General features: G+C 38.7%; 1 protein-coding gene across 1 annotated transcript in view; it reads left to right on the top strand.

The window, feature by feature from the left end:
- The window catches only part of NARS2 (asparaginyl-tRNA synthetase 2, mitochondrial), a 126,860-nt gene extending 107,357 nt beyond the window's left edge, over window positions 1-19,503 (top strand). Inside the window, exons 12-14 of the mRNA XM_059391433.1 lie at window positions 12,859-12,956; window positions 15,017-15,043; window positions 18,650-19,503. Coding sequence (XP_059247416.1) covers window positions 12,859-12,956; window positions 15,017-15,043; window positions 18,650-18,794 — 270 coding nt within the window. The 3' untranslated portion in view covers window positions 18,795-19,503. The remainder of the gene's footprint in view (window positions 1-12,858; window positions 12,957-15,016; window positions 15,044-18,649) is intronic.
- The last annotated feature ends 823 nt before the right edge of the window (window positions 19,504-20,326 follow it).

Here is a 20,326-nt window from a genome sequence, read left to right as displayed (position 1 = left end):
CCTCTGCCTACTTGTGCCCTCTCACTCACTCTGACAAATAAAGTCTTAAAAAAAAAAAAAGAAAGAAAGAAAGAAAAAGAGGTGCCTGTGTGGCTTAGTTGGTTAAGCCTCTGTCTTCGGCTCAGGTCATGATCCCAGGGTCCTGGGATCGAGCCCCACATCTCTCTGCATAGCAGGGAACCTTCTTCCCCCACTCTCTCTGCCTGCCTCTCCGCCTACTTGTGATCTCTGTCTGTCAAATAAATAAATAAAAATCTTAAAAAAAAAAAAAAAAAAGAGAAAGAAAGAAAGAAAGAACTGTTGAGTCACTGTATTGTACACCTGAAATTAATAAAACATTGTGTCAACTACAGTAGTTCAAAAATTAATTCATTGAAAATATTTTAATTGAAAACTTTGCCTTGCTGTAGACTTTTCTTAGTTACCAGCTCACCCTGAGTTTTCCTTTTTTGGGTTTCTGTACCATTTAAAAAATCAGTAATACTGGTAGCATTGTTTCTATTTTTTGTACTCTGTAGGTTTTGCTTTCTCAGATGAAACCCTTAGCTTATTCAGTATGGGAATGAGTGTTTTATAGCCACCATGTCTTCTGTTGCTCATTCCTCATTCCCTCTACTGTGACTTCCACCTCTGTTGTTGTACCACTGAAGCCCCTCTTTCTAGGGTCAGTAATAATTTTTCACATTATTAAATCCAACAGACTTTATGTTTACTTCCCCTCTCAGCATTACTCAGCCCTATGGCTTTCTTATTCTGAAAACTGTCTCTTCCCCCAGCTCCTGTAACATTGTGTTCTCCTCCATTCTCAGGGGTGGCTCTTTCTCAATCTCCTAGGTAGGCCCATCCTCTTCTACTACTACAGTAGTTGATAGGATTCCTCAAGGCTCTGTCATAGGTCTTTTCTCTCTCGGGAGATTTTATATGTGTATTCAGAGCTTACTATTTATTTTCAGACAACTCAGACAGTCACATCTCTATTCCTTACTTCTGCTCAGAGCTCTTATTACTGTTTCTATATCTCAGTGGCATCTCAGCATAATCTAAAACCGAACCCACCGATGATTTCTATTCTTCTCCCCTTCCCCCACCAAATTTGATGTTCTTTTAGTGTTCCCGCCCATCTAATTGTACAAGCCATATACTAGAGTCATCTTCCTCACTCCCTATATCCAAGCTGTTATTATGTTGTTGTTTTTATGCTTTGAAATAAATCTCAAATCCATCTACTTCTCTTCGTTTCCACTTTTACCTTCTTGGATTAAGATACCATCATCTCTTGGCTGGATTATTTCCGTGGCCTCCTGACTGGTCCTCCTGCATCTGCTCTTGCCTCCTTTGAATCAGTTCTCCCCACTTCAGTGTAAGCTTTTAGAAAATGTAGATCTGGTCATGTTATTTCCCTTTTCAAATGGCCATGTTATTTCCCCATTCAGTGGCCTCCCATTGCTTTTAGTATCCAAGTCAGAATCCGTCTCTGGCTTCTAGGCCCCAGTGTCATCTGGCTGCTTGTCTCTCTTGCTTCATGTACCGTGCTGCTCCCCTTTGCTGTCTCTGCTCCATTCATATCACCCTTCCAGGTCTTCAGACATGCATTGCTTTCTCTCACCACAGTATCGTTGGATATTGTGCTCCTTCAGTTTAGAACAATTTTCTTCACCTAAGTAATTTTACTGTTTCTCCAAATCTCTACTCAGTCATCACTTCCCCGGAGAAACCTTCTGTGACCCTCTAGGCTGAGTCAGAGACCCCTGTTAGACACTAAAATGCTACCATGTTAAATTTCAGACCGAGACCTACTAAGTCATCATTCATCATAATCCTTAACACAGTTGTAATTTTACATTTATTTTTATGGCTTTTTAATTAATGACTCTCTTCTTTGCCACTGGACTTGAGGACCTCCTTTTCACACATCATGGTATCCTAGCATAATGCCTGGAAGATAACAGGCACCTAATATCTATTTGGTGATAGGGGATTGAACAGATGGATGAATCGAACCCAACACATTTGTAGACACACAATGGACAAGTATTTAGTAAGTGACTCGATTGGCTAAGGAATTTCAAGGAAGCTAAAGAACAACTTTTATTCTAAATTTTTTTTTTTTTAAGATTTATTTATTTTGACAGAGAGAAATCACAAGTAGACAGAGAGGCAGCCAGAGAGAGAGAGAGAGAAGCAAGCTCCCTGCTGAGCAGAGAGCCCGATGCGGGACTCGATCCCAGGACCCCGAGATCATGACCCGAGCCGAAGGCAGCGGCTTAATCCACTGAGCCACCCAGGCGCCCCATATTCTAAATTTTTTGAATGATGGTAACATAGTATAAAGGAAAGTCCAGTGGCTTTAGAATCAGGCACTCTTGGGTTCAGGTCCCAGGTCTGTGTGGTATAGACCACGTGATTGTAAATGAACTACCTAATTTCTTTGAGTCTTAGTTTCCCAATCCATAAAAATAAGATGCTAATCTTAGTCCACAGTTGTGAGGATTAAATTAGACAATACGTGAAAAATATATAGCACAGTGTTTGGGGTGATGTGTAGTCAATAAGCTTAAAGCCCTCTTTCCTTCTAAATTTTGATAAAACCATTGTGATAAAGCATGATAATGTTAAAATATGTGTGTTGCAACGTCAAATATGCTATTACACAAGATTATTTAAAAGGCACTTCCATAGACTGCAGTCACAAACATTTTTTACTTTTAGAAGTAGCAGGAGGCCTTTATTGTGACAGACTCTCTAGTAGTATGGTCTCACAACTTGAAAGTTGAAAGCATTATAATGATACTTTAGAGTACTTATGTGATCTATACAGTACTATAATATATAGCTTCTCATAACTAAATTATTAAAATATAATTTATTGGGGCACCTGGGTGGCTCAGTTGGTTAAGCGTCTGCCTTCAGTTCAGGTCATGATCCCAGGGTCCTGGGATCGAGCCCCAGATTGGACTCCCTGCTCAGCAGGGAGCCTGCTTCTCCCTTGCCCTCTGTCTGCTGCTCCCCCTGCTTATGCTCTCTCTTTCCTGCTTAAATAAATAAATAAATCCTTAAATACCTTTTACATATATAATTTATTTAAACTATACATATATTAGACATAGATTATAACATTGATTGATTAACAACCTAGATTTCTTTTCAACCCACTTGTATAGAGTGCCTGCTTCTACCCCTACTTTATTTTTTCCAGTGGTGAATGAGCAGACTTTGGGCCAAATAACTAAGTTCTTGGCTTTTTTCAGAAGGGCTGGCTTTTTTCAGAAGGGCTGTAATAACAGATTGTGGGTAGGGTTGCAAGAGTTTCTACAGTGGGTGCAATGCAATCTAAAAAATAAGACATATATTTCATAGGTGCCTTCCCTAGGGCATCAGAAGGGTAGAGAAATGTTTAACCTACACTTGTAGCATTTCGCTGGAGGTCATAAATAGTAAAATGGTGTATTTTTATAGCCACTGTTCCTTTTCCTTTCTTTCTGCACATCCCCATCCCCTCCAAAAAAAAAAAAAAAGTGAAGGTATCTACTGTATTGGAATGAAGAGTACTCTGGACTAAGGAGTTAACAACACCAGGTTTGAAATCCATCTTTTTTACTGGTTAGCCATAAAACCTTAGTCAAGTCTGTCCAATCACTGAGCCTCAGTTTCTCCCTCTATAAAATCAGAGAGTTGGATTAGATGACCTCCAGAATACTAAACAACTTTAAGATTCTCTAATTTCAATAGCCTAAGTTTTTCCCCATTTGGATATATAAGAATAAGTTACAAGTTAGCAAACATACTTGATAATTTGAAGGGGAGGGATCATGGGCCTAAATAAAATGAATCTAAGCAAGCATGCAAAATACTGTATGCCCCTGGGTCTGAGTTCCTAAGTAAGTCCCTCAAAGGCAGGTGCCAGGTTTTCAGATGGGAAATGGCTGAGCAGAGAAGAATATCCATTCATTCCAGCCATTGTGATTAGGCAAAAGTGACTGCCCATCAGATCCTGATGAGATGCTAAGATCACCAGATAATGTTCTAATTGTTTAAACTGTGTCAATATTATGTAGCAAATCATAAAAATTTAAAGATTAGTGGGCATGTAGTAAGTACATACTATAAAGTCAACTTGAAAGAAACAGTACTCAACCAAGGGATATCTATTGAATTTCCCTGGCTGGTGCTAATTAACCAACCTGCATCAAACCAACAGAAAATAGTAATGAAGGGAATGGCTAATTTTCCCCATATCTAAGGCAAATGACTTTCCTGGGAATTTATGTCAAAGTTGAAAGTATGCATTTCAGTCCATCTGAAATGCTCCCAGACTTAAACATTTACTAGCCAAAGTCCATTTTTAGCCATTGCTACCTGCAGCCTATTTGAATCTTCACACTGTCACATCTGGAAGGTTCTCATTCCTACCTGTGCCTCGCTGTTTTTAGGGGTAAAATACTGTGTCAGCAATGAGAGCAAAAGCTCATAGAGGCTGAAACCACAAACATGTTTCCTATGGTTTGTGGAACATTCTTCTTCTCTTGATAATAATATGTAATGTTGCTCTGTTGTTGACAGCAGCCTGTAAGAAACTGAATAGGGAGGTGTTCAGTTTATGTTTTTCATTAATACTTAAAAATATTGAGGTAAGAAGAGAGGTAGAGGAAGGGACATTAAACTTTTCCCTTCTCTCTGAAGTTAGCATAGAAAAGGTTATGCATTAAAGGCCTTGTTCCTGTCTAGCCTGTTTGTTGTTTAATTCAAGGTCTGCATTTTATTTTCAGTACATTGATTGGAATCAAAGGGTAAGAATCAAAAGGGAGTGTCATAAATAGAGACCAGGGCTCATTCAGCTTGAATACCAACACAAACTATTTCTAGACAGCATGCTGCTGCAGCTGTGTGACTTAAACAAAATAAAAGAAGATGTGCCCAGCAGCATTCTGGCCTAGAAGATATGCCTGAAGGGGAATCAGTTTTGTTTAAGATGAGGAAAGTTAGCAGAGAATGTGTTACATTGACGTGTAGCCTTCGTTGTTATCTGTGTAGGAGAGAAAAAGGACAGCACAACTAAAATCTGGACACTTCTTTAAAGTCTTCCAAAGATGCAGAGGAACACAGAAGAGATTGTAGCTATAGAAGTGTTTAAATTTGGTCAAATTTGTGAATTAAGAGGACATTTTATTGTACAGCCTGTGAATTCTCACTTTCCCTAGTGAAGGGCAGGATTGCTCAGCCCCAGCTCTTGAAGCAAACCACAGACTCCCATAAGGGCTGCCAGCCCATAGGGCAGATTGTAATCACCAGCTACCATTCTAGGTAACTTAGCCTGTTTCCAGAGTGTTTGCACTCTAACCCCTCCCAAATAAATGATTTGGGAAACACACAGCCAAGTTTTTCTCATTAGTTCTTAAGAGATTTGTGTGATTCCATCCATGTTGTACATTTTGTGCACCCTTATGTCATGGTTTATATTTTATCTGTATGTACCCTTTACCTCCACTAGACCCCTGGAAAGAGTGGTAGTTTCTGTAGCAGTTAGCTCAGTAGTTACCAGAAGGAGTCACAACATAGAAGAATCCTCTTGGAAATCTCAACACAAACTAAAAGGTATGGAAATTTGAAGAAGTTGTGCTAATAATCTTTAGGGAATGTGGTATTTTTTATATCCTATCAAAGGAAGTGCAGCTCTATGTATACCAAATGTAAATGTCTTTATTTATAGTAGAGGAATACTTGGCTGTGTTACAGCTACTCAGAAAGGGTGCAGAATCTCTAGAGAGTTTGGAGGATATCATTGTGAAAGGAAAGCAGGAAGTATAATCTGATAGGATTGAAAGGAAGCTAAACCTAAAGAAAAAGAGAAGAGCAGAAGATTAATAAGAAGAGAGGAAGAAGGGGCGCCTGGGTGGCTCAGTGGGTTAAGCCGCTGCCTTCGGCTCAGGTCATGATCTCAGGGTCCTGGGATCGAGTCCCGCATCGGGCTCTCTGCTCAGCAGGGAGCCTGCTTCCTCCTCTCTCTGCCTGCCTCTCTGCTTACTTGTAATTTCTCTCTGTCAAATAAATAAATAAAATCTTTAAAAAAAAAAAAAAAAAGAAGAGAGGAAGAAGAGAGAACAAAGCCTTTGTGGGCCTTTCTTCACAAAGAGATAAACCTGTTCTTGATTAAAAAAAAAAAAAGGAAAGAAAGAAAGAAACAGTACCCTTTGGTCATGGAACATTTATGAGGCATTGTGAAGGAATGCCTTACTTAAGAGATACATTTCCCTGGGCACCTACCTGAGTGGCTCAGTCGGTTAAACATCTGCCTTCTGCTCAGGTCAGTCCTGGGATGGAGCCCCACATCGGGCTCCCTGCTGGGAGGGAAGCCTGCTTTCCCTCTTTGCACTTCCCCTGCTTCTGTTCCTGCTCTCAGGCTGCCTTTCTGTCAAATAAATAAATAAAATCTTTCAAACAAACAAACAAACATACATTTCTTTTAAAAGGAAAAGCAACTTTATCTTTGTCAAGAAAACATGAAATTCACCCACCTGAAAGTGTGAATTTTCAGGCCATCTGGACAATGAAAGGATATAGATGATGAATGCATTCTTTCCACATGTCACAAAATTAGGAGTGATAAGGGACTTTATCTGGATGTTTTCTAAAATTTTCATTCAACTAAAATAGGCTATTTTGCTAAGTTCTTTTCTAGTTTGGTAAATTCTTTTCCTTTTCTTGATAACCTCCTGTCCCAGAGTACAGAGGAAGAAAATAGAACTATTCTGACCTTAATTCTAATTAACAATGAGGATTTTTTTGGGAGAGTGGAAGTGGAAGTCCATGTCAGTTTGGGTGGGGGAGGGGAGGGAACCAGCTAAACAGTTTTACTTTACATCAGTATTTGTTATACTTCTCTGCCCCATCAGCATGAGCTTAGTGACATGTATTGGCCAAAGAATTGTGAGCAAATGTGACCTACATACATTACTCCTGGACAAATGTTTTTAGTAAATAGTTGTCCATGCTCTTTTTTTTTTTTCCCCATCTGCTAGATCAGCAATACCTCATAAGGTGTTTTTTTGTTTCTGTTTTTGTTTTAATCAGCTTCAAGCCAGGATGGACATGTAGCATACGTTTTTTAAAAAGCCAGTTTGTTGTAAAGCAGTGGCTTTCAATCAGCTATTACTTTATGTCATCACACACACACCCCCACTCCAGTGCAGGAAACATTTAGCAATGTCTGGCGACATTTTTGGTTGTCACAACTAGGGCAGTGCAACTGGCAATTGGTGGGTAGAAGCCAGGGATGTTGCTAAATAGCCCACGATGCACAGGACAGACCCTCACAATAAAATTATCTGGCTAAAATTGTCACTGATGCTGAGATTGAGAAGCCCTGTTGTAAGCTTCTGGGATTGTTTATTACTAGGTAAGTTTTCGTATAATCTAACCTATCCTGACTAATACAGCAACTACCACATTAATTTTGTAATAACTAATGTAGAAATGATTAGATGCCTTAGTTATGAGGAAGCAGGTTTAGAAGAAATCCAGAAAAAAAAATACAGATACCATACTGTGACATAAGATTTTTGAAGGTGACTCGGGGCAACTGGGTAGCTCAGTCGTTTGAGTGTCCAACTCTTAATTTTGGCTCAAGTCATGATCTCAGGGTCATAAAATCAATCCCCACGTTGGGCTCCATGCTGGGCATGGAGCCTTTTTAAGACTCCCTCTCTCTCTCAAAAAAAAAAAAAAAAAGTTTTTGAAGATGACTCAAAAGATTCAGAAGCTATCAGTTCCACAACTGGTACTATGCAGTTGCAAATATTCCAGATAAATACAAATTAAATAGGTCTAAAACCAGTATGGTTGTACAATGAATTCTCCAAGGAGCTCAAGTATTAAAGGGGGTTTGTAATCAAATATAAATATTCATCTTTTATGGTCCTCTAAAAATAGCATTAAAAAAACTAAGTTCAAAATAACATAATGGAGGCCTACAGAAAGTGCTAAGATCTCCAGAGGTTTTTTGCTTGTCGTAGTTGTATTAGCAGTAAGACCAAGCAAGAAATATATCTCCTATTCGATTCTTATGAACTGATTTAGAAAACGAACAACTCATTCCATCATGGCCCCAGCTGGACTACCTATTTCCTGTTCTTCCACGATAGCTAATTCTCCTTTTTTGAGGCAGTGAATCTTTATAGCTCTGGCTTTTAATGCTTTGCTTATATTTAGAGTATCAGAAGCAATTACCGCTCACCTTTACGGCTTGGAATTGCCTCAACTTCAAAACCTTGGAAATGATAGATTTTGGATATACTTGTCCCTTCTAAATAGATCTACACAAAGATGTATGCTACATTTTGGGGGTAGTGGTTCTCAGTCTTTAAATATTTTCAACCAAAGGCCAGAGAGTTACTTGATGTCTGTTCTTTTCTAATCCTGATTACCTGTAATTCTAAATTTAAAACTCTGGATTTTTCCCTTTCCCTCATACCCCTCCCCTCTTGTGCCTTTACCTTCCCTGCACACACTCCCATTCTCTCACTCTTAAATAAATAAATCGTGGGGCATCTGGGTGTCTCTGTCAGTTAAGCATCTGCCTTTTGTTCAAGTCATGATCTCCATGTCCTGCGCTCAAGCCGCTCATCAAGGCTCCCTACTCAGCGGTGAGTCCATTTGTCCATCTCCCGCTGCCCCTGTTTGTGCTGTCTCTGTCAAAAAAAAAGTCTCTTTTAAAACAACAACAACAACAAACTCTCAGTCAGGTCTCTCTCAACTTTGGGTATATGTTAGCCATGTTTAAAAGCACGATACTAAGAAATAAAGATGCCAGTCCTTCAATGGCCAAAAAAACAGCCTTTAAATGTCTCCATTCTCTGAGAATAGGAAGGGTAACTGCAGGGTCCTGGTTGGTGTCCAGCTCTATTAATTGTGTAGCCTGTGAGAATTTCCTCTGGAGGCTGTCTTGTACACCTGTTCAGAGATCTGTGTTTCATTACCTGTCCTTGTATCTGAGTCACCAAATCCACATTCTGGATTACCTGCTTGGTTGTTGTAGTTGCCTCAAGTTCACAGAATTACTAAGATGTGGTCAACAAGCAGTGGTAGTGTGACAAAATGGGCAGTTCTTGATCTTGGGATCATGAGTTTGAGCCCCACATTGAATGTAGAGCTTACTTTAAAAAAAAAAAATTGGGAGGATACAACAATTAAGCTTAAGTGGGTAGGAGAAGAATAAATGAAACAAGATGGGATTGGGAGGGAGACAAACCATAAGTGACTCTTAATCTCACAAAACAAACTGAGGGTTGCTGCGGGGAGGGGGTTGGGAGAAGGGGGGTGGGGTTATGGACATTGGGGAGGGTATGTGCTTTGGTGAGTGCTGTGAAGTGTGTAAACCTGGTGATTCACAGACCTGTACCCCTGTGGATAAAAATATATGTTTATAAAAAATAAAATTTTTTTTTTTAAATGGGGGGGGCGCCTGGGTGGCTTAGTGGGTTAAGCCTCTGCCTTCAGCTCAGGTCATGATCCCAGGGTCCTGGGATTGAGCCCCACATCAGGCCCTCTGCTCAGCAGGGAGCCTGCTTCCCCCTCTCCCTCTGCCTGCCTCTCTGCCTACTTGTGCTCTCTGTCTCTCTGTCAAATAAATAAAATCTTTAAAATTTTTTTAAATTTTTTTAAAGATTTTATTTATTTATTTGACAGAGAGAGAGAGCACAAGTAGGCAGAGTGGCAGGCAGAGGGAGAGGGAGAAGCAGGCTCTCAACTGAGCAGGGAGCCTGATGCGGGGCTCGATCCCAGGACCTTGGGATCATGACCTGAGCTGAAGGTAACTGCTTAACTGACTAACTGGAGATGAAAATATGTTTTATGATTTCCTAATTTTTCATTTGTTGCTTTATATATTTCTTAGTTTTATGCCTTTTTATATATATTTTTTAAAGATTTTATTTGGGAGAGAGAGAAGAGAAAAAGAGCAGCCCAAGCAAGGGGAGGAAGAGGGAGCCGGGAGTGGTGAAAGAATCCCAAGCAGACTCTGCGCCCTGAGTGCAGAGCCTGGCGGGGCTCCATCTTGTGAACCCAAGATTGTGACCTGGGTGGAACCATGTCTGATGCTCAACTGAGTCACCCAGGCACCCCAGTTTAGTGCCTCCTTAATAATAATAATGCTTACTACCAGCCCCACCAAAAGGAATCACCAAGTCACAGGATAATACAGTTAACAAATAAACATTCTCAAAACTAAATATTACTAGTAATTGAAGAAATACAAATTAAAATATGAAGCTACCATTTTCCACCATTAAACGTTTTTTGTTGTTATTACGAAAGTATAACACATCTTCACTGTACAAAATAAGAAAATCCCAGACAGAGAACTGAAGAAATCACAGTGGCAGTGTAATATCTCATCATGTAGATGCCAGTCTTTTTTTTTTTTTTTAAGATTTTATTTACTTATTTGACAGACAGAGATCACAAGTAGGCAGAGAGGCAGGCAGAGAGAGAGGAGGAAGCAGGCTCCCCGCTGAGCAGGCTCCATGCAGGCTCGATCACAGGACTCTGGGATCACAAATCGAGCTGAAGGCAGAGGCTTAACCCACTGAGCCACCCAGGTGCCCAGCCAGTCTTTTTTTTAAATCCCTGTCTAAGATTTACGTAACAGTCGGTTCCTGCTGACATATACTTGAATTTTTGTTACTATAAATGATGCTGCAGTAAACACCCTGAACAGTAATTTGTTTTGTTGTTTTTTTTGCCATCTCTACTAGGACTGTTTCCTGAAACTGCCCTTGCTGGGTCAAAGTGTATGCATTTTTAAGGGTTTTGGTAATCTTTTCCCAAGTTGCTAACCAGAAGGTTTCTGTCAGATGTGAGAGAGTACTGGCTCATGCATCTTCAAATCCATGTTATTTATGTTATCTTGATAACTTCAGTATGCTATCTCATCATATCACGTTTTACTACTTTGATTAATAATCAGGTATTTAAAAAAAAAAAAAAAGTAGGCCCCCTGCCCAGCGTGGAGCCCAAAGTGTGGCTTGAACCCAGAATCCTGAGATCAAGACTTGAGCTGACATTGAGAGTCAGACACTCAACTGACTGAGCCACCCAGGTGTCTGAATAATCAGGACATATTTTTCATGTCTTACCCTCATTGGGGCGCCTGGGTGGCTCAGTGGGTTAAAGCCTCTGCCTTTGGCTTAGGTCATGATCTCAGAGTCCTGGGATCGAGCTCTCTGCTAGGCAAGGAGTCTGCTTCCTCCTCTCTCTCTCTCTGCCTGCTTTGCCTACTTGTGATCTCTGTCAGTCAAATAAATAAATAAAATCTTTAAAGAAGAAAAAAGAAAAATCCTCGTTGTCAGATTATTTAAGAGAAAACAAAATCACATACCAAAATGTCCAACAAAGGAAAAGCAGTTAGATAAAAACTTCTACTTCTACTTCTTTTTTTTTTAATTTTTAATTTTTTATAAACATATAATATATTTTTATCCCCAGGGGTACAGGTCTATGAATCACCAGGTTTACACACTTCACAGCACTCACCAAAGCACATACCCTCCCCAATGTCCATAACCCCACCCCCCTTCTCCCAACCCCCTCCCCGCAGCAACCCTCAGTTTGTTTTGTGAGATTAGGAGTCACTTATGGTTTGTCTCCCTCCCAATCCCATCTTGTTTCATTTATTCTTCTCCTACCCCCTTAAGCCCCCATGTTGCATCACCACTTCCTCATATCAGGGAGATCATATGATAGTTGTCTCTCTCCACTTGACTTACTTCGCTAAGCATGATACACTCTAGTTCCATCCACGTTGTCGCAAATGGCAAGATTTCATTTCTTTTGATGGCTGCATAGTATTCCATTGTGTATATATACCACATCTTCTTTATCCATTCATCTGTTGATGGACATCTAAGTTCTTTCCATAGTTTGGCTATTGTGGACTTTGCTGCTGTAAACATTCGGGTGCACGTGCCCCTTCGGATCACTATGTTTGTATCTTTAGGGTAAAGATACTGTGCAGGGGCATGTGGGTGGCTCAGTGGGTTAAAGCCTCTGCCTTCAGCTCAGGTCATGATCTCAGGGTCCAGGATCGAGCCCTGCATTGGGCTCTCTGCTCGGGAGGGAGCCTGCTTCCCTTCCTCTCCCTCTGCCTGCCTCTCTGCCTACTTTTGATCTCTGTCTGTCAAATAAATAAATAAAATCTTTTTAAAAATAAGTAAATAAATAATCAAATTGTGTAGCTTTTAAAACATTTAGTATGGAGGAACCTGGCTGGCTCAGTCAGTGAAATGTGTGACTCTTGATCTCTGGATTGTGAGTTCAAATCCCATGTTGGGTGGAGAGATAACGTTAAAAAAAAAAATTAAGTGTGTAAAATATTCCAGCTAACATAGGGGAAAAATGTATAATACTAAGTAAAACATTAGAATGGTAAATGTTTATGTGTAATTTGATATGCTGTATTCCTTAAATGTGGAAGGAAAAAAAAAAACAAAATATGCCAAAATGCAATTGGTTCTGCATGGTGATGGATGACTTTTAATATCTCATAATTTTTAATATTTGCCACATTTTTTATTATTAACATACCACATTTGTGAAGAAAACACATTTTTGTTAAGTACACCATATACTAACGGTGTAAGAAAGGAGAGGAAACTGTCCATCTGCATTTTGTGTATTGTAGTCTAAAGATAATATTAAAAATTGGATTTTGAAACAGGTGGCATAAATAGCTAACATAAATAATATTCTGGTAAGCAGTTCAACAGCCCCTTGTCAAAATGTTAAGAGTTCCACCTGCTTGAGAAGCTGACAATTGTTGGAATCCCCTGAAAATGTGAAATTGTTTACCACTTTTTTCCTTTTTAGGTTGCTGCTGTTGATCTTCTCGTTCCTGGGGTTGGAGAGCTCTTTGGAGGAAGCCTCAGAGAGGAGCGGTACCATTTCTTAGAGCAGCGACTGGCCAGGTATTGCTCAGACCTAAAAGAAAGAAAATTCAGAAATCAGGGATGAGGCGCTCGAAGGCAGTCTTGGCAAAGTAACAGAGAAAGCAAATGGGTCTCAGCACCTGACTGACCTGGATCTCAGATTCTCTGTGGCCTTGAGCAAGTTATGTGACCTTTCTGAGCTTCCTGTTATTAAAGATTGGAACTGTTATGTGATATAACTCTGCAGTGGTATGTGCCCACTTTTTGGTATGTATCTCTCCCAATGAAAATTGCTTTTTAAAAAGTTAATGACAGTAAACAACCTAAAAGCTTGCCCTTCATTTTTTCTCTTTTCTGTGTTCTTTTTTATTTACTCCAAATTATGATTGAGAACATAAATAAGGACTCCTATAGGGACATAAAGAAAAAACAGACTCTGAACCAGGGAAGGAATGAAGATGGAAAAAGAAAGATACTAAAAATATCCACTAAACTAACATTTAGAATAAGCACTTCTCCCTTCTTCAGGTTTTCTGCTATGTAAGGGTCTTGATTAAGCTATTTGAGTAACTCATTTTAATTTGCTGTTTGAGACCTAGGAAATGAATCCATAAATACACAGAAAATGTTTTGGAGATGAGAAGGATGAGAAGTACAGAATCATGTTTCTAATTGAACTACCACTCCTATGTATGCGTGGTCTGCCAACAAACCACAATGACTTCCTAAACTAACCAATGTTATAAACCTCTGTTTTCCATGGTTTCTACTTTTTCTATGCCAGACTTCAAAAAAAAAAAAGGTTTTCCCCATGTTAAACGCTTAGTCCCACTCTCCTACTCTCCAGATAATACTGGGTTTCATAGTAACCTGGAAAAGCCATAATAGATTGAAAATATCCTATTAAATTAGCCATTTGTAAGGCCTTCTTTCCCTAATGGAGAAATGCTTAAAAAGCTGATGCTTTTCCAAGATCCCAACCTACAAATTTGTTGGATAACTTGGTTTTGTAACCCCAGTCATTTGAACTGCTCTATTTGGTTAGGGTCCAGAAAAAAGGAAGTAAATATGTTCTAAAAAAGAGGCCTCTTTTTTATTACTTAGACTACTAAGTCCTTACTATTACTATAATGTTAGAAAGTCCTGGGAAAATAATGAAATTGAAGTAAAGGTCAAACTCCTTAGATGGAAAGAATTTGAAGATTCTCTGGGTTTTTTAAAGCACAATAAAAATCACACATGGCAAGAAACCTCATCTGTTGAAAGAATAATTGGTCTGTTTTCTTTGCTTGCTTCCTTCCTTCAGCAAACTTTTCCTCATGACATTATATGTTTACCTAATACCTGATATTGTCCAAATTTATCTTTTCTAATGAAATGGTTATATGTGTTTCCCTTCTTCAGGAACCTGTCTGTGACCTCTGTTCATGTTTTCTGTGGTCTCTGATTTTTTTTCATCGTCCTTATCATTTCAGATGCACTTTGATCCCAAACACTTTTTTAAAGGGCTGAAATTAATTTCTTTTAAGATTTTATTTTTAAGTACTCTGTATAGCCAACATGGGGCTGAAACTTACAACCCCGAGATCAAGAGTTGCTTGTTCTACCAACTGAGCCAGCCAGGCGTTAAAGGGATGTAATTAATTTTAATGAGTACTAAGAGCTTAAAATTTGATTAACATTTTTCACATTGGCAAAAAAAAACAATTTGCAACCATATTCTGAGGGCAGAATCTATATTATTGTTTCAGCGTTACAGAATGAAATGTGTGTCTTCATGTCCCCTGTGTGTGCCTCCCAGCAACCTTAAGTAATAATGCTTTTCTTATGTCATAGGACAATAAGGTCATCTGAAATCTTTTGGGCTCTGGACTATCTTTCTTTGGCATTTATCATCTGTACCACTTGCTTGGTAATACCTAGGACTATTGGTTAATTTACCTTTCTTACCTCATTAAATAGTTACCTTCTCACTGTATTGCATGTTATTTAAAAGCACAGGTTTTTGTGTGTACCTCTTAAGAGAATAAATGTTTGGTGGTTAGTATCTTTATCTTATTGCCATTCTCTGAAAGAATTTTGTTATTTTCCTCTTACAGATCAGGATTAACAGAAGCCTACCAATGGTAAGACTGTGGCCCTTGCTAATTCTTTCATTTTATCTTATTTATTTATTTGATAGAAAGAGAGAGAGATCACAAGTAGGCAGAGCAGCAGGGAGGAAGAGAGGGAAGTAGGCTCCCCACCCAGGAGAGAGCCCAATGTGGGGCTCAGTCCCAGGACCCTGAGATCATGCCCTGAGCTGAAGGCAGAGGGTTAACGCACTGAGCCAGCCAGGCACATGCCCTGAGCTGAAGGCAGAGAGTTAACCCACTGAGCCACCCAGGCACCCGGCCCTTACAAATTATTGTTCTAGCTATTGGTCTGATTGTTACATAGGTTTTACCTGTATTCCCTAGGCTATGGAAGAGTATTAAGAACAGTGAATAGATAGGTTCTCAGAATAGGTAGTAATAATAGGTAGTAATCTCAGAAGATTACTTATTCCCTTTGAATGCTAGGAAAATACTAATAATATTGGCTGTCATTTATTTATTACTGACTGTGTGCCAGATAACTATGTTAAAATTTTAATGTATTTTTTTAAGATTTATTTATTTAATTGAGAGAGCATACAAGCAGAGGGAGCGGAGAGGGAGAGAGAATACCAGGCAGACTCCCCACTGATCGTGGAGCCCAACATAGGACTCAATCCCAGCACCCTGGGAACATGACATAAGCCAAAATCAAGAGCCAGACACTCAACTGATGAGCCACCAAGGTGCCCCTTATTGTATATTTTCTTATGTATTATTAGAACACTCTGAATTAGGTACTATTTTAATCTCCTTTTTATTACTCCTCCAGACCTAAGTCTGAGAGATGTTAACTAACTTAACCAAGAGCACACAGTTAGAAGCATAGAGCCTGGAACTTTGTTCCGAACCATTATGCTTCAGTTTCTCTATGTGTGAAATTAGGGTTTGAGCTAAGTGCTCCCTAAAGTCTGTAGAAATCTAAGCTGCGTAGGGAAGATCACTTGTTCGCATTCATACATTTACGTCTCCAGAGTTCTCGTTTTCTTTCTGAAGACCCTTTCGTCAGGTATTTTTCAACATGTACAAATTATGTACTTTTATTTTTATAGTACCTTTCCTTCATAGTAATTATTAATATTATTAATTGCTTTGCTGTCCTCATGAGAGAGAAGAATCAAGTTACACACCTAACCTTTGGGTAATGAAAGAGCTAGGTTGTAGAAATGCCAAAAGCCTAAAATTACGTTCAGGTCATGACCCTTGAATACCTTATTATTTACCATTAGTAACCATAGGCATAATTAATCTGAGTCTTGATTTTCTTGGCTGTAAAATGGAATGATGGTATCTACTAAACAGGATTATTGTGAGGATGAAATGAAACAATATAGGTTAAGTATCTACCTAGAATAGAACTTCAGTAAAAGCTAGTTTCCTTTCCCTTGCCTGCCTTTGTTCTCAGTCTTGTTATTAGGTCGATGAGCCTGACCAAGCAAGCATTTTGCCTATTCTGTCTGTCTACTATGAAGATAATCTTCATAGTGTGTAAAAACTAACTAAATCACAAATTCTGATTGTTGGTTGAGTACGTTGAGGCCTTTTTGGTCTTTATTAATCATTTCAATACTATTTTTGTCCCAACTAAAGTTTTTGAACTCTTAGGATCTCTAAATGTAAATATCTATTATTTGAATCTGTTTTCTTTTATCTGGTCATCATAGCATTTTCAAGGTAGAAGGGACTTTAGAAATCTTCAAGCCTGTAGTCTCTGCTAGTGTTCCACCATGCTGTGAATAGCCACCCCAGGTGTCGAAGAATTTAGTCACTTCCTGTTTCTGCGTGCCACATGCAAATAATATATGTAACTAGTTCCACAAATTTTATACCATTTCTTCTATAATCTGGCTACCCTAAAATCAATTTAACAACAATCAAAAAAATCCAACAAATATATATTTGTTCGAAAACTTGTTTTTTCAGAAGTGGATTTCTCTATATCAAAGCAAGGGCAAGAAAAATGCTATAGATTGAATCCATCTGCAGAATTCAGTTTCCAGACCTTTATGCCAGTGTTTTGACATCAATATATGAGGAATTCGGACACAGCTACAGCTATTGCTGGACTTCTAGCAGCCAGCCCAGGTCCTGCAACTATTTGTGGCAGGTGCTTTTGATGGGCCTTTCATCTCATTTTCTCAGTAAATGAAAGTATATCCTGTCCCCATACCTTATAAACTAAAACTTAATTCAGCTACAGAACATTCCATTTACTCAAGACTGTGCTCCTTCCATTATTCCTGATAGTTCTTAATAATCTGAAGTTTTATACTAGAAACTCCTGTTGGTTGATCCCTCACTTGATTGTAATTTGCCTTGTTGCAATTAATCTTTTATTTTAGAAAGATCAGTATTCAATCTTAACTTCCAAAAGACCAATACATGTGGCTATTTATTATTAATAGTGAGGAAATAGATAATACTCTCTTTTTTTTTAAGATTTTATTATTTATTTGAGAGAGAGAGCACGAGCAGGGAATGTGGGGCAGAAGGAGAGGAAGAAGCAGTCTCCCTACTCAGCAGGGAGCCCAACTTGGGGCTTGTGGAGGGGCTTGATCCCAGGACCCCAGGACCATGACCCAAGCTGAAGGCAGATGTTTAACTGCCTGATCCACCCACGCAACCGAAGACAGTCTTTATTTTTGAAGAAACATATGACTACCAGCTGTGGCACCCAACTTTTATTTTAGAACTGATTTTACAGATCATTCAAGAAGCTATAAACTTACTTTAATCAATATTGTATAACTAAAGAATTCCCCCACCAAATAACACAGCAAAATACTTACAGAGTCTTCCTCTTCCTTTTGTAAAATTTGTCACAGGCTGGTGTGTTGGAATCTGAATTTGAATCATGGCTGCCCCATTTTCTAGCCATATAATCGTAAGTGGAAATAGAATCAGTATAGATAAGCTTCAGAGGCTATCTAACCTTCCAGAAAAATGACTCTGGACTTATTCTGCTAGGTTCGAAGCACAGAAATGGAAATTTCACTCTAGTGTTCAAGAGTTTATTTTTGTGCCTTCAAACAATAAATCTTCATAGACTAATGATGCATGTACTCCAGAGCAGACACTGGAAATGAAAGGCTGAATAGCCACAGTTCCTGCCCTTGAGAGAGCTTACAATCTAAAGTAGTAGCAGTATATTTTTCAATTTAGCAGGCAAAACTTTTTCTTCACCCTCTTTTGTGTATTGAACAATGTGATTTTTTTTTTTAGTAGGAAAAAAAGCATTAACATACCAAGGAATAGAAGAAGAATATATTTTCAAGAAAAATAGTAAAGTTATTAGAACATTTTCTGTTGTCTCATTAGGCAGGTTTTCTGTATTTAAGTACATTTGTAACTTTAAAAGGATCAAGTGAACAAAACCCATGAGTGCATGATGTGATTTGCTGCTGTTTGTCTGATAACCTTGGACAGATCATTTTAACTTCTCTGTCCTTCACCTGTCCTTGGAGGGAAAAGACTGGTTTACCAAAATGATGTGGATGATAACAGATGATCGCAAAATACTTTTCAAACAAAATTCTATCATGACATCTGATCCAGCACAGCATCTACAGGTAACAATTCTCTGTTTTTCAAAATCAGGTATCTGGACCTCCGTCGATTTGGATCTGTTCCCCATGGAGGTTTTGGGATGGGATTTGAACGCTATCTGCAGTGCATCTTGGGAATTGACAATATCAAAGATGTTATCCCTTTTCCAAGATTTACTCATTCATGTATTTTATAGCTGGAAGACTGGGTAAGGAAAATCACCCCATGCCAGAGGTACTGCATGTGAATATGGATACAGGAGACTGCGTGTTTGGCTTTTAGAAGTGGAGAATGGAGAGGTTTGGGGTAACTTTCATGCCATAAGATAGCACATATGAAAAATAGAAGTGCTTATGATTTTCTTAGAAAGTTGAGAGCATTTTATGAAAAAGATGAACTCCCTCAAGAAGAGGAGCTTGTGGCAGGCAGAATCTCCAATCTATTACACCAATGAAGAAGAAATGGGGAGACTGCGCTGTGGTCTCAGAGGTTCTTTCAAACTCTCAAGACACGATGAGATAGTGTATTTTAATTTGTCTTTAATCATTAGACCACTGCCCTGTGTGACCTTTGAGAACCACTAGTAGCTAAAAAGAAGGTATTGTTGGATCTTTTCTCATGTGCCATTTAACCTATGATATTTTCATCACATTTATTTTCATCACTTTACTAGATATCACAGAAGAAAATACTCTTTTGGGGGTCCTAATTGAGTTAATAAAGTTACTATTCTGAATTGAAATCTTTCTTCAGACTGGGTGAAAAAAGTGACATTTAATAACTGTTGATCTTTCATTTTAAAAGCAAGAGGGATGTATTAATTATCTAATGACTATTATAATTTGTTCACAGTAGCTGTTTATAACTTCTCTAATAATCAATAAAATGGATTTTTGATACCTATGAAAGAAAAATACAGTTACATTTTTAAATTCCACTTGGCTTTTCCCAGAGAAATTTGGAAGAAAGGTATTTTCTTTTTTTTTTTTTTTTTTTTTAAAGATTTTATTTATTTATTTGTAAGAGAGAGAGAGAGTGAGAGCAAGCACAGGCAGACAGAGTGGAAGGCAGAGTCAGAGGGAGAAGCAGGCTCCCTGCAGAGCAAGGAACCCGATGTGGGACTCGATCCCAGGACGCTGGGATCATGACCTGAGCCGAAGGCAGCTGCTTAACCAACTGAGCCACCCAGGCGTCCCGGAAGAAAGGTATTTTCAATACAAGATGATGCAAATATCACTAAATCTAAAGGATGAATAATTTTGGACTCAAAAAGTAACATTGTCTGTTAGAGTTTTTGAGAGGACTGCTGGTTTGGGAGTTTGAGACCTGACAATTACAGCACTTTATGTGTATGATTTTGGACAAGCCACTTACTCTGCATAAGCTCAGATGTTGTTTTCCTCAGAGTTGATATAAGAATTACATGACAGTGTTGTGCGTGTTTAAAACTATGAAATGCTACACAAGTTGTTTTTAACTCTTTTAGTCTTTGTTGAGTTACATATCTATGACTTACAGCAAAATTGTATACTCAGTAGAGTTTGTAGGTATCAAATAATGGTAAGTGGCGTGCATGCCTGAATAATCAATTTTCTGTGTCTCATTAGATAATTTATCTTAGTTTATTTCCTGTTGAGTTTGTACGTGCACTTTATTTCATCCTAACCCAAACAACTGAAAAGAACTGCAGAACCTTAGAGCTGGAAATCACAGAAGTCCCTGAGATAT

Source organism: Mustela nigripes, chromosome 1 (genome assembly GCF_022355385.1).
Source record: "Mustela nigripes isolate SB6536 chromosome 1, MUSNIG.SB6536, whole genome shotgun sequence".
Lineage (NCBI taxonomy): Eukaryota > Metazoa > Chordata > Mammalia > Carnivora > Mustelidae > Mustela > Mustela nigripes.
This window is presented reverse-complemented; position numbering and strand designations above follow the sequence as displayed.